Source organism: Halichoeres trimaculatus, unplaced genomic scaffold (genome assembly GCF_033239565.1).
Source record: "Halichoeres trimaculatus isolate MK-OKI-2021-1 unplaced genomic scaffold, fHalTri1.1 fHalTri1_scaffold_8, whole genome shotgun sequence".
NCBI classification, from domain to species: Eukaryota; Metazoa; Chordata; class Actinopteri; order Labriformes; family Labridae; genus Halichoeres; species Halichoeres trimaculatus.
Window position 1 is genome coordinate 19,546,577 of NW_027437186.1, and position 13,592 is coordinate 19,560,168.

General features: G+C 40.3%; 2 protein-coding genes across 4 annotated transcripts in view; one reads left to right on the forward strand and one right to left on the reverse strand.

Annotated features, from left to right (window-relative positions):
- Nucleotides 1-375: 375 nt before the first annotated feature.
- On the reverse strand, nt 376-9,694 carry lgalslb (lectin, galactoside-binding-like b). 2 transcript variants are annotated; one of them, XM_074675042.1, is made up of 5 exons: nt 9,347-9,694; nt 8,751-8,840; nt 8,574-8,662; nt 7,691-7,877; nt 376-5,405 (listed from the first exon to the last, which is right to left on the reverse strand). In XM_074675042.1, the coding sequence occupies exons 1-5, from the start codon at nt 9,380-9,382 to the stop codon at nt 5,262-5,264; spliced, it is 546 nt and encodes a 181-aa protein (XP_074531143.1). In that variant the 5' UTR covers nt 9,383-9,694; the 3' UTR covers nt 376-5,261. The 2 variants fall into 2 exon arrangements, with proteins under 2 accessions (XP_074531143.1, XP_074531144.1); XM_074675043.1 differs by having other exon boundaries at nt 8,751-8,834; nt 9,350-9,688.
- Nucleotides 9,695-12,298: 2,604 nt separating this feature from the next.
- The window catches only part of abch1 (ATP-binding cassette, sub-family H, member 1), a 31,664-nt gene continuing 30,370 nt past the window's right edge, over nt 12,299-13,592 (forward strand). For both annotated transcript variants that reach the window (XM_074675040.1, XM_074675041.1), the window contains exon 1: nt 12,299-13,102. In XM_074675040.1, coding sequence (XP_074531141.1) covers nt 13,031-13,102 — 72 coding nt within the window. In that variant the 5' untranslated portion in view covers nt 12,299-13,030. The remainder of the gene's footprint in view (nt 13,103-13,592) is intronic.

Here is a 13,592-nt window from a genome sequence, read left to right on the forward strand (position 1 = left end):
TGTGCGTGGCTATTTTTGCACTGACGGTGATGACTGCGATTACGGAAATAAAAACTATGCATGGAAGCCACAGGCTGTATAAAACAGAAAATATCTTTGAAAAATATCTCCTAAAACGGTGAAGTAGTAAAAAAAAAAACACTCATCATACAGTGTGCATAGACTGTATAAAACAGCAACTTTTAGCACTTCCGCATTGGCTTCATTTTTCTAAACCGGATAGAAGCCTATTTCCACCAGTAAAAAAAAAAACAACAAATCAAATAAAACTAAAATAATTTAAAAAAAAAAAAAAGAGTTAAAAATAGATAAATAATTATTATTATTTTTGGACATTATCAGACAGAAACATTTAGTCCGTGACCATTTCCAAGATGATAAGTTTATTGGTTTGCAAAGTAGCTGTTTTTACAAAAGCATGAGACAGGAAAAAGAAACATTTGGAGAGGTCTTATACTGTGATGGCAGAATGTACCGTCTTCATCTAAACACTGGTTCAGTGCACATTTTTAGTGAGACACCAAATCAGGGTCACCTCAGGATATTTTGAGAATTAGCATCATGTCATAAATGTGAGTGCTCCTGTTATTTGTGGAGCAGATTTGTGAAAGCTGCTCTGCAGAAATGAAGTCAAGACACCCTGGTTATCCTCAGACTTGGTACATCCAAGATACACTACAGTCAAACAATGGTTAGCTTTGCTTTGCAGTTAACAGAAAAAAATGCTTCATCTGACACTCATTACATCTTTGTTTGTGTCATTAAGTAAGTTAAGTACAACATGTTGTATTTTAACATGTCAGCCCTGAAAACAGAGACACTTTCATCATTATAAAAAAAAACTCCACTTTTCAAGATGCCTTCATATAAACAGCAAGAATGAGTACGTTACCAATACAGTAGGTACGACGTTACCACACACAACCCTGCTGGTCAAACTGTAATAAATAGAAATGATAACATGATTGTACAACCACACAACACATTAGCAACTTCTCAGCCTACTTCTACTCAGTGTTTACTTCATACTGTGCATGGACATAATGATGTTGTTGCCATAACAATAGTTATGTTGGTTAAAAAGTAATTATATGTCCTGGATGAGAATAAGAAATTAATTTGCATACTTAAATCATATCTTTCCTTGTGCATCCATACGATAATTTGATCTAAGTTTGTAAATTGATGAGCTGTGATCCTCATTATTATGGGACCGAACAGAAGGAAAATAAAATGCAGCCACAAGGGGGTATCGTCTCTCAAAACACATCTCACACAGTTGTTGAAACAAAAAGAAAAAGCATGCCTGAATGGACCAACAATGACCTGACAATGTAATAACATACCAATTTTCCATGTGCACAAACTGCTAGGTAGTTTAAATGTACAGCAAAATGCTTCCTGCTGGTAACTTGGCTTGATATTCCTTGTGCTACAAGGCGACCATGTTCCAAAAATATGTACATCCAAAGACCAAGAGCAGGGTAAGTTTCTCTTCCACCATTCACCCTTCTTTCACTCCGGGTAGGAAGAGTGGTCCATTTCACCTTTCTGGACATGAATGAAGCTGGGTTTTCATCATCAGGTTACAATCAGAAGGAGAAGAACATTCAGTTTCTCGGTTGCATTTTTAAATTGTTGAAGAACAATTAAATTAATGTTAAAGAGAAGAATTATATCTTGTAACTGTCCCTCAAAAGACATGGGAACGGAAGATCAGGAGGTCTAGAGTATGCTATATTAAACGCAATATATTCAGGAATAAACACAAATGATGTTAGACATGGTCTGATAACAGTTTTGCCTCTCTGAGTAAGACTTTAGTACTGGTGAATATTGAAAACAGCATTGATACAAGTGTGTAAAATTATAAATATTTACATCATACAGGTGGAAAAACACTGATCGGCAACACTTTGCAAATTCTGAATTACATTACACCCTGCTGGCACACCACTTTTGTTACTGTCAAACACCCAAATTTGTGTAAAAACCAGGTCCATTTCTACATCTATTAAATAGAATACCTGACAATACCAATAGTGCATTGGTACCAGTGCTTGTGTCAGAGCCCTACAGAGATACCGGAAACTGTATTGGTACCAGACCAACTCTACTGTATTGAGAATCTTCTGTTACACTAGACATAACTGTAAGTCCCTCAAAGGACAAGTGTGCAGGATGTGTAGGATTAAGAGGCAGAAATTCAATCTAAAATTCAGTTATGTTTTTTAGCAAATGAGATGCAAATAATAAAAGTTTTCTGTTTCCCTTACTTAGATTGAGCTCTTTATGTCAACAGAGGGAGCCGTTTTCTGTGGGGTCTTTTTTTTTTTTGCTTTTCAAGTTTTGCAGGAGCCATAAATTCTCCTTCAGCTTGGAAGAGGAAGGGTTGGAGTGTTTTGACATAGTTGTTTGTAACCTTGCAGCATCATATCTCTGAATCCTACACACAAGGTGCACAAGTACCAAATAAGTCAATGAGCTCAGTACCCTGCCAGCTTATCATGTACCAATTTGCTATTGTATATCTAACACATGCACAACTTAGATCCCTGCACACACACCCACACATGAACATAATCACAAAACCCTCCCTGGTTTCAGCCCTTTAATTAAGAAGTCCTGCACTGTTCACCTCCCTCCCCAATAGTGTCAAACACCAGCACTACTGCTGTATCTGTTACCAAAACACACAAACCTGTTTGTCACTGTAACTCACATCATGTTTCCACATCCATCCAATATACGACTTAGTTCTAGTCTTGTGTTTTACACAAGAAATACAATTTTGTTGAAGAAAATTGTTGAAAATGTAGTGTAAGAAATGGATGTCAACTGGTTTGCAGAAAGATCACTAAAACACCCTGTCACCACAATCACTGCACATTTTTTGTACACTTTTGTTCAGATGTAATACTGGAGTAATGGTGCACCACACTGGCTCATATCTCCTTCAAACTGACTTTTCACTGCCCTCTCATAACAAACTGTACTCATTTCCTGTGTGTGACTGAAATAAACCAGAGCCTGTCAAGCGAAAATAAGGAACTGAGGAAGACCTTGTCTGACCAACCAGGAGAAAAGAAGTTATGCTCCAGGGCTGTCAGTACTCGAACTAAACTTATTGCTTCTTAGAATTCAAGGTAAAATTCTGGATGTATGCATGTGTCAGAAGCAACCTCTTAACCTCACAGATGCCCCGCATTAACAGCAGTAGGGGGGAGATAAGAAACTGTGGTTAACCTAACAGTGTTAAAGTGTCAGTCTTTAAAGTTATCCTGTGAAGCTTTCCATCTGAAATTACCATCTGCTTCCTCAATGAATCAAAAAAGTATGCGTCAGATTATTTTTGTATAAAGAGACAAGTGCCCAGCAATGGTCAAAGCTTTGAGCTGTAGAACTCATTTTTGTCAACACAAGTGACAGCATTGTTTCAAAATGACAAAAGAAGAACCCCCCTTTCTTATAGCTGGCCTCCAAAAAGTTAACATGAATATTTCATGACTGACTCTTAAAAGACATTAAATTAAACATTAATAAAGCTCAAAGCTGCAGCCATATGTCATAGGTGTTTCAAAATAAATATAAATCAAACTATTTTAATATAAAATTCAGTCATTTTCAATGTATGCATCACAATTTCCTGAACTCTAAGACATGCTGCCTCTTTTTGCCTTGTTGATACCAAAGGTGGTGTAAACAGTTTTGTAACATAGCCTGTACTGGTACTGCCTCAGTGAAGGACATGGCATCCTGTGTGTGAGTGCATGTGTGTGTTAGGAAGGTTACAAAGACAAAACCAAGAAATGGGTTTAAGACACCATAAATTACAATTGTTAGACCTGCTGGCTGCATAAAACAAAGATGGACCTCCTTCATAACACTTCCCTCACTCAGTGTGAACACTGATGTGGAATGATTCAGGAAATAATTTAAAAGTCATTAAACACATACCGTAGACATACCATTGGACTGACAAATGGACTAAACAGCAGCGGCCATACCACCTAAAAACTGTGACGTTAAGTTCATAGTTTGCGCATCACTATATCTTCCATGCTACTATAGAAACATGAATACTATACATTCATAATACCATCAGGATCTGACCCTGCCTCTAAAAGCTTGGCTGCAACTGAATGTGACTTGAGGATTTAAGTTTGCACTCAAGCAAGAGAATTTGTCGCTTTTTATCATCTTAGGGTGTGAGTCCAGTGATATTTGCATGAAAAATCTGCAAGTCTGAAACACTGAAAATAGCATTTTCTGTCTTTGACTGTCAAAGTAAACAGCTGTAATTTTCCCTGTTCAGCACACAGTGTCTTATGTTTACAGGAAATAAGTACCAAAACAGTCTAACTCATGGGAGAATTCTGATACAACAATGCCATGACGTAATCCTTATTTTGGGGAATTTGGTTGGCTGAGGCTTCAGCTGGTTACCATTAAAACTGAGATAAACCCAAGGGAGGGCAGGGGGGTGCCCAGTGGAGTTGGAGAAACATCAGCACAGAGAAAATGGGGTGTGACTCTGTGCTTGGCTCTGGTGAAATCAGGAGATTAAGTTTGGAAAGATAACTGCAAAATTTTCTCAGATTTTCCTCTTTAGCACAACTGAAGTTCACTGCTTTTTAAATTGGATATATATGTCACATTTAATCTATTTTCTCTGTTAATCTCTACTTTTAAGCTTAATAAACACATTTTTCCACCCAATCTTTTAAAAGATCCAAATAAACCCAGAATTAACCTGCAGAATCAAAACATCTGTCTCTTAAGGACGCTTTTCAAATCAACAGTTAGCTCGCATACCAGTTGCTGAGTGCCAGATTTTTTTTCCTGAGTAACTCATTACGATAAATTCTGAGTTATTTTCCCATCCTCGGGGGTACTCCACACCTGCCTCCACACCCCAAAGGATTCAACATTTTGTAGATAATAATAAATCATAAAATCCCTGATGTGACAGAACTGGGGCTACAGAAAGGAAAACCTGAAAATGGAGCAAACACATTCACCGTCAAAGCTTCACCACATCAGATCCTGATCAAAAATAAAGGAATGTAAGGAAGTGAATGAAATAAAATAAGGAATTCTAACTTGTTACAGCCGAAGCCTTTTCCAGTTGCTTTTCCTCTGCAGTGTTGCATGATGGGAAATGGATGATGACGTAACAGGCGCGTACTGTACGTGTGCGTGGTCGTCTGTGATCAAGTCCTTGCTTCACACTCGACTTGCAGAGCGGGAGGAGCGAGAAGTTAACCGAGCTTGGTGATCTGTAGATCTCCTTGTATCCGTACTGTGTCGATAGACGGCAAAGATTTTACTTTGTGATAAAAGTCAAAGAGCTGGTGTCCATCCACGAATATCCGGAACCTCTGGTGCTCACAGTGGATCTCAATCTGCAGGAAAACAAAGACAGACACAGGGAGAGAAAGACAAGATGAACAAGGAGAGGGAGGAAAAGAAAAGTTCAGATCAACAAAACAAACACTGAAAGTGAGATTTAGCAAAGTCAGAAACTTTAGAAGAAGCCCATAAAGAAGAAATGACAACAGCAATAGCAACTCAAGGACGCCTCAAATGACTGCTTTAATATCCTGTGCTCACATGCGTTATTGTGGAGAATTACATAAGGAGTCCTTTCAGGGACTATTAAGTTAAACCCAGAAGACACTTTGCTTGGTAAAAAACATCATTAGAAACAGGTCTTGTCTAACATTAACAGTATCATCTGATTAGAAAAACACCTGAAAACAGCTACTCTGATTAACAAAATCATGTATCACTGGTTTCACCCACCAGCTGATGTCAATCTAACATTTACTCTTTCTTTACTCCAACAACTAGTGAAAAAGATTTCATGCTATTTAGTTGCTACAAGCTTCATAACATGCTTCAACTACTTGCGCATCTTGTCAAAAGGGTTGTGTTAAACCAGAAGTACTGCAATATTTCTCCTTAATACTGTTGTGAATATTAATCACTACAGATTTAACTGAAAACAACTAGGAAACAGATTTTTTTATGGGCTTAATGAAAAGAATGTTCACAGTATGTAGCCAGATGCTTATCCTGTTTCCAGAGTCTATTATAAAATCTTAACAGAAGGGTAATTAAAAACCCAGACTAAGACCTTAAAACAACTGTTTTATAAAGGTTTTAAGATGTCAAATCATCAAAAGACTGATGCATAAACCAAAACTGAGTCCATCACTTTTCTTTACGTGAAAAGGAAATACAAAAAAGCAGGGGTATACATTTCTCTCCCTAGAGTTCAGGCCATAGAAAAAACAATCTAGTAAATATGATTTCACTTCCTGAGGCCGACTTTTCATTGAACTCCAGCTGTCATGCTCCCAAAACCACAACTGATCATGTGTCAGCCCTAATGCTTATGAACTGGTGAGGCAGCATGGCAGTGTTAATCTGCAGCCTCCAGCTTTTGGCAGAGTCATGAATGTGTTGACCTGCTCGACCGGCAATAAACAATAGCACTTTATCAGAGAACTGACATTACATAACAGAGGCAGGGATCATCTCCCAAAGGAGGCTGAAGATAGTGGTCGTTAAGAAAATGTATTCTCAAAGTGCAAACCTTCTGTGTTATAAAATAAATGACTATCAGTGCAGAATAAAAGGCTGGTGAGTTCACTTTTGGATTAAAACGTCATTGTGTATTTTTAGTCAAACACCATATGTTACTCATGTACATATTCTGAATTACTGGAGCGGAATATGACATTACAGAGTCCCTCTGGTCATATGAGAATTACTCATCCTGCATTTATAATGCTGCTCAGCCCCCCCCACTTTATCCACTCATAGAAGCAGCTGATGCCCCCTCTAATGCGTTTATCAGACCACTTCACGAGACACAGCCTGTATTTACAGGAGACAGCTATGAAGCAGCATGGAAAACATTTTCTGTTTGTCTTTAACATCTAAATACCAATTAAAGTTGAATGACATTTACTGCTGCCATATACTACTGGCAGTGAGAATAAAAACCATATGTTACTGATTAGTTAGTTAATTCTATTTAATTCGACTAATCATATTGTAGATAAGGTTCTAAATAATTGTTTATTGTGGTTCTCTTTACAATTTTCCAGATCCTAAGGAGATATCTGCAGTGTCTATGACCAATTTTTACAGTGTAAAAGCTAAAAGCTGTAGTAAAACAGACCCCAGTGAAAGGATGTTGGTGTGGCCTATTATTGTCTCTAGCATGAGGCTGCAGGCCAAACCACAGCTGTTCTCGTATTCAGAACAATGAACTCTCTATCTTGTTATATTCCTTAATTGTATGGCCATATGAACTTGCATCATTTTGTTTGCATCCCTAAGTCTTACAGTGATTCTTTCTGTCTCTCATTTATTTTCTGTGATTTTTTTGTACAAAGCATTTTGTCTTTTGGCTCCATATGATGCCAACCATCTTTATGTTACTGTAATCTCCCCACTCATAAAAGATATCACAACACTTTCTGGTACAACCACACCATCAAGATATAAAATAAACAACTTACTTTAACTATAACCAACTACAGTCAAACTTTCCCATTCAAAGTGCTTTGTTTGAAATTTACTTTTCTCACTGTAAATGGTTTAACTCATGTGTTCAACAAAAAACAAACTACATCTGGACCAGTTTGCACATGTGACTGTAAAGAAAAGTGTTTACCCTAAAAGGCTGATCAGGGATGAAGGGAAAGTAGGCAGTGGAAACCTCCTCCCCAACCAATTTCCCAGAGACGCGGGCACTGCGCAGAAACTGGCGGTCAGAGAAGCGGGCAGTGAGTTTCAGGGCCACATCATACGGCGGTTCCTCCTTCTCAGAGTCTCGGCCACAGGTCAGGCTCACATCAAAACTAAGGGAGGAAGAACAAGAGGATCAGGGTTTCAGACAGACAGCATGAGCCAAATAACTAATCAGGGATAAGTCAAAAACACAATTCCTCTGCTGCTGTGTGAAACCAAACCAATTTTATGTTAATAATGCATAATCCCTGCAGCTAGGTTTGGTTAACCACCCCTCCCCTGCAGCAGTGCTGTTTACACACAACCCACATTGTTTGAGTGCGTAGACATGATTACAGTGTCAAACTTGCCGAGGAAACAGTTGTGTATTTTGAGCTTTGGAGCAGCTCTGCTGGACAGGACGTTCACATGAACTTTGCCATATAACAGAGCCAGCAGCAGCCACTGGGAGGGATGAGGTCATTGGGAGGTTTCTTCCAAGTTTGACACAAGTTTCCATGTAGGGTAAGGACACACCCAAACAAGCCTGCCTTGCATGGTCTTCTTTTTCCCCCCTTTCTCTCCCTGCTTTTTTGGGGAACGCCCTGTCTCTGAATACTTAACTAGCCTCTGTTCTCTCTGGCTACCCACGCATTACTCACTGTGTCCTGGAGTGGCTGTGCAAGTCTGACTGCCCTGACAACAAAAAGCACATCTCTAAAATTCTGTAGTGTGCAAATGCATGACAAAACAGCGTTTCAACAGGGATGCGAACAAGCTAGCCTGCAGATAAGAGCGCCTGCATGCACTGCAGAGAGTTAGCTTACCTGTCTGGCTCCAGGTCGACAATGCCCATCACTATGATCTTCTTCCCTGGCCGCATTCCGCCCCGGATCCGTCCGCTGAATGGCACCGTCTACGCAAAGCACATTAAATCATTACGCACGGCCAGGAGCGAACGCCAAACAAGGACACTTCGGAGGAAGCTAATGCCTTTTTCGTACCAGAAGACGCGATAAATCCTCCTTGTCAGGTGAGATGAGGCCGGGGTTCCCCAGCGAGTCGTTCAGGTGGTCATCCTCCACAGTCTGCAACACCAGTGACAAAAGACACAGCATGCAAACTGTCATTTATCGCTGTGCCAGGTGGGCAGAACGTGTCTTTCCTGAGTTTGACCACCCATCATGAAGCAGCAGGCCTGTCTACTTATAAAAACACAGTTTGGCCTTGCACGCGGTTGTACCCAACAATGACGAGGTGGCAGCAAACCTGTCATGTTGTATCAGAGTCGTAAACCAAACGAGATAAAAAATTAAGCAATGTAAACCTGCATTTATATTGTATAAGTACACATTTAAAGCCTCGGGCCAAGGAGAGCACACACCACTGATACATTTCACCTCGCACATATTGGATTTCCTTCCCGGCTACACATGAAAGAGGAGTCGCGTTGCGCTCGATGTGCAGCGCAGTGCACTCCGCATTTTCAATAAGCGCCGGATAATCGACACAAGGGCCAAATACACAGCTTGTTACACACAGAGAATTCCAAAAATCGTGCCCCGCTCCCTCCTCGGTTCCTATGAATCCCCATAATACTCACTATTCCGTCCTTTTCCGCTGCCTGCACCGCCATCTTGAGCAGAATAGCATAGGATGCTTATTATCGGAGCAGAGGCTGCCCTGCCGGGGAGTGTGGTGTGTCAGCGTCGTGGCACTGACTCAGGAGGATATTCTTGTTGCTGCCTCTAAACCCGGGTCTCTCCACGTCTGACCAGGCCCCACGGAGAGCACGTCCACCGACAGGACACCCCTGCAGATCTTCTGTCCGTCTGAAATGGGTGGATAACTGCTGACGTATACTTTATAATAATTACTGCCTAAAAGCTTAATCCCCTTCTGTTGGAGAAGGCTAATCAGACAGATTTTCCTTCAACCCTTCACCCAATTAGGCACTGCGCTCTATGTGCTCTTTTATTCCCAGTTTGTCACAACAATCAGATTTTTTTTTCATCTCATATTTCATAATTGGTTTGTATGTCAGCTCCAGACTTCTGCTGTGGTCAGTTTAAATGTGACACAGTTGGGCTCTGGCCTAATTGGGCAATCCACGCTCAATACATTAATGATTGAATAATACTGCAGGCTTTGAGCCTATAAATAGGACAGTATCCCAACATTAATTGCTTTCCAGTGAATGAAGAGGACTTTCACATTGTCTCCCTCTCTCATTGACTTTTTCACGAACCACCCCCTCCTGTACTGTTTGTCTCTGTCCACTCCTGTGCGTGCTAACATCTCCCTCTTTTCATGAGTGTAGAGGTCTCTCATTCCTCTCTGGCTCGATTATTTGGACTGCTCTACGCTGCCCCTTTGTGGACATTTAACAGCATTACAAGCTAAAGCAACCTTTCAGAGTCCTTTACTATAGATTGTTGATGCATCAGCCAATTAAAAGCTCTCAAAGCCGTTTATACCAGGGATTTATTACATCCAGTTACATCACACAGTCACATGAGGACATATCTTCTTTTATCCTTGTTCAGCCATTCACTCTTAAAAAAAAAAGCTCAATAGAGAGAATTTGATGTATTTGAAAAGATGCACACATTATCATAGCAGTAGACCCTCAATGATAACAATGATGCTAGTAAAGATTATGTTAAAATGGGTAAACTTGATTAGATGTCCCATGATTTGATGAAAATAAGTCTTGAAATCTGAGCCAGGACTCAGGTGTAAACACAAAAAAAATCTGGAAGCAGCAGCAAAGCAGAATAACAAGGATTAGCTGACCACTAAAGAATGGATGGATTCCAGTATAACCAGTATGGAGCCAGGTTGATTAGTTAAGTAGAGACAGGTAAGCAGGATGAGTGTGGCAGTAACAGGAAACAGGTGTGCAGATAGAGAAAGGAATCTGTGAAGAAAGGCAAGGAAGGTAGGGTGAAAAGTGGGATTGTGGTTTGGGAGAAAAACTGTGACAAAAAAACCCTCAAAGGATATATTCAAGATGTCCCACACAACAAGTTGTCAGAGTGAACTGGGTCTGGATGAGAGTCTCATGTGCAAGTAGTTGAAAAAGAGCCTCAGATTTGGGGTCCAGTTTGGCTTAGATGGGACTGGCATTTCACTTGGACTGAGGACTCTGAGAGCTCAGGTTGGCAGGTAAGTTCAAATGGAGTTCAGAGAGGCAGGGAAGCAATTGCCATTAGAGTCAAGGGTTCAGAGTCAGGTGAAGCATAAGGGATGAAAGTTGACGGGGCTGCAGTTAAGGCTGTGGAGGTCAGCTAATGTGGACCCAAAGTACAAGCAAAGTCATTTGGTATTGGGTAGATGAGTCCAATGTTACCCAGAGTTCTTTGAGGGGGATTGTACCATGTGGAAAACAAGGGCTGAATTACTGACTGACTGGGATGCAAACTGAAGGCTGGCTTGGTTAGGTGGTTCACCCAAATTCTGATTAACAGCTGGTGGTGGGTTGCTGGTATTTTTGAATTTATTAAACTCTTGCAGTGATCCACCGCCCACTACACAACACACAACATTATAACTCCACCAATACAATTCAAACCAACTGATGACAAAATTAAAAATGAGGGCTCAATATGGACTAAGACGACCTGGACTTCTTCTCTGGTAACTCTAACTGGACTCGAACTTGAACTGAGACTGAGACTTTGATCAAGAAACTCAAGATTTGGTGACTCGACTACCACATTTAACACATTCAATTAACTTTCTAAGGCTGTATATTAGAATAGACATCACAAGTGTTCACTGACTGAAGCCAAAAGATTTAGAGCTCCCCCTGCTGACTGGTTGCAGTATAGGTTATTTTTTTCTCAAACATAATTGGCATCATTACAGTTTGTTGATATAATGCTGATGTGTGTCTATGTGTTTCTTTTTTTATGAGATTAGATTTTGATCAGTTATTTGATTTTACAAAGATGATTGATCCAAAGCTATGTTGACAAATGTGGCTCCTGAAACTTTTTGTACAAAATTTGCTGAGTAGAAGGACAGCAAGACACAATCATTGAACTTTTCTGGTTCACTGTCAACTTGAGCCTGCTAGATAGTTATAATAAAATTCTAAGTACAAACAATTAACCGTATGCAAAATAAACAATGTGCCTTTATTTCCACAATTTGTGACACGTGAAGCCAAAAAGAAAAAGAATTATTCTGCTATAGATGATTTTGTTCTCAACACTTTATACTGATTAAATGTCCTTGGAAGAGCTGCTTGTGGATTAAAAAAATTGTAGGGAGCTGGACACGTGATTTTTTTTATCCAGTTTTTATCCAAACATCTATTGTAGGACTAAATCTGCCAGAACTTAATAATGTCATAGCTAAATGAGTTAGTTTTTTCACCAGATATTAAAGGCTGTGCTCAAGAAGAAATACAGATTTTTTCAACTCCTTTTTTTTTCTTACCTAACCACTGTTTTCAGTCCTTCATTAGACTAAATGCCCTATCTTGTGCTTCCCTCTTGTGTTTTTTTTGGGAACTACATCACCGTCTCAGGCCACATTTAGACTATAAATACAACCTGGTTTCTTCATTATTTATGTTTTTCACAGTTGTTGAAACAGAATAGACATTTGCATTTCTTGGACAATAAGATGGAGCATTAAGCCTGTCTGGAGATGAAATATCTTCAAACCTGCTGGAGAATAAATAAAACCAAACATGAGCAAGGCCCCTGGAAGGAAACCCAATGTACTGTGGAATAAATTTAAATGCATGTAACTGAAATCTGACACATAGTCCCCCTGATGTCTTATTTTTTTTCAACAAAACTAGGTATTTAGGGGTATTTGTTTTTTTAATATGTGTTGCAGTAAACTGATACGGTTCTTTTTGTCTTTAGACCAGTGAGGTGATTTAGAATTTAATCATTTTATTCACCAATCGAGACTCTAAAACTTGTCACTTAGCCTGAAATTGCATTTGGATATTGATACAGTTCCCCGCAGCCACAGTTTGGTTTTATTGATCTGCACTTACACCAGCTAAAGACAAACTTGATGGCACAGAATTGACACCAACTTCAGGAAAACAGCCTCTCCATAAATAAATATTTGGTAATCCGGCGTTATTTAAAAAGAGATTGTGTGGACATATCAATGAGATCAATGAGAGCAATCTCACAGCGCATCTCCCTCTCTATCTCTCTCCCTCCTCGGTCTCTTCCCCCGCTGCCCCTCTCCCTCTCACTCTCTCCCTCCCTGTTCTGAGCCGGCTGTCCGTTCCGCCCTTTTCCTTGCTGCCATGGCCGCGGAGGCTGCCGGTCAGGATGATGCCACGGCCGGTCCTGCTGACTGCACGGAGATGGGAGAAAGGGTAAGATTGATTCAGGTCGTATCAGAGGGCGGCTTCCTTAGCATCAAATTCAGGTTTCAGTCCGTCTCCATGAAGGAGGCCCTCCCATCCACGCACAACGCGCTGCTGCAGCAAGATGGAGTAAAACTCTGCAACAGGACTCAAGCGGCAAGCTGCGTCAGACATATATATTATGTGTTTTTTTTACTCGAATAATTCATCTTTATAGTTAAATTTAAAAAAAAGCAAGGACGACCCATTTACAGTCAGCGATCGAGAGAGGAGGTGGGAAGCTGCAGCTGCTGCAGAGCGCACATCCTGCCTGTGTGACGCGCTCATGTGAAGGGAGAAGTGAGAGCGCAGCAGCAGCAGCAGCAGCTGCTCGCTCGTTGGATGTAGGCTATCGAGGCTCAGATTATAAATAACAGCGACACTAGCTGTTCTTGAACAGTTTGTTTCGCTCACTCGCCTCGATCTGCATTGAGAGATTTTGAACGCTTCTGTTTGGCCC

Coding starts and splice junctions, on each gene's coding strand:
- lgalslb (XM_074675042.1), bottom strand. CDS start 9,382: ATGGCGGTGCAGGCAGCGGAAAAGGACGGAATAGTG. Junction 8,841..9,346: donor CGGAAAAGGACGGAATAGTG/AGTATTATGGGG, acceptor TTGTCACTGGTG/TTGCAGACTGTGGAGGATGA. Junction 5,406..7,690: donor TCCCTGATCAGCCTTTTAGG/GTAAACACTTTT, acceptor GTTTTCCTGCAG/ATTGAGATCCACTGTGAGCA.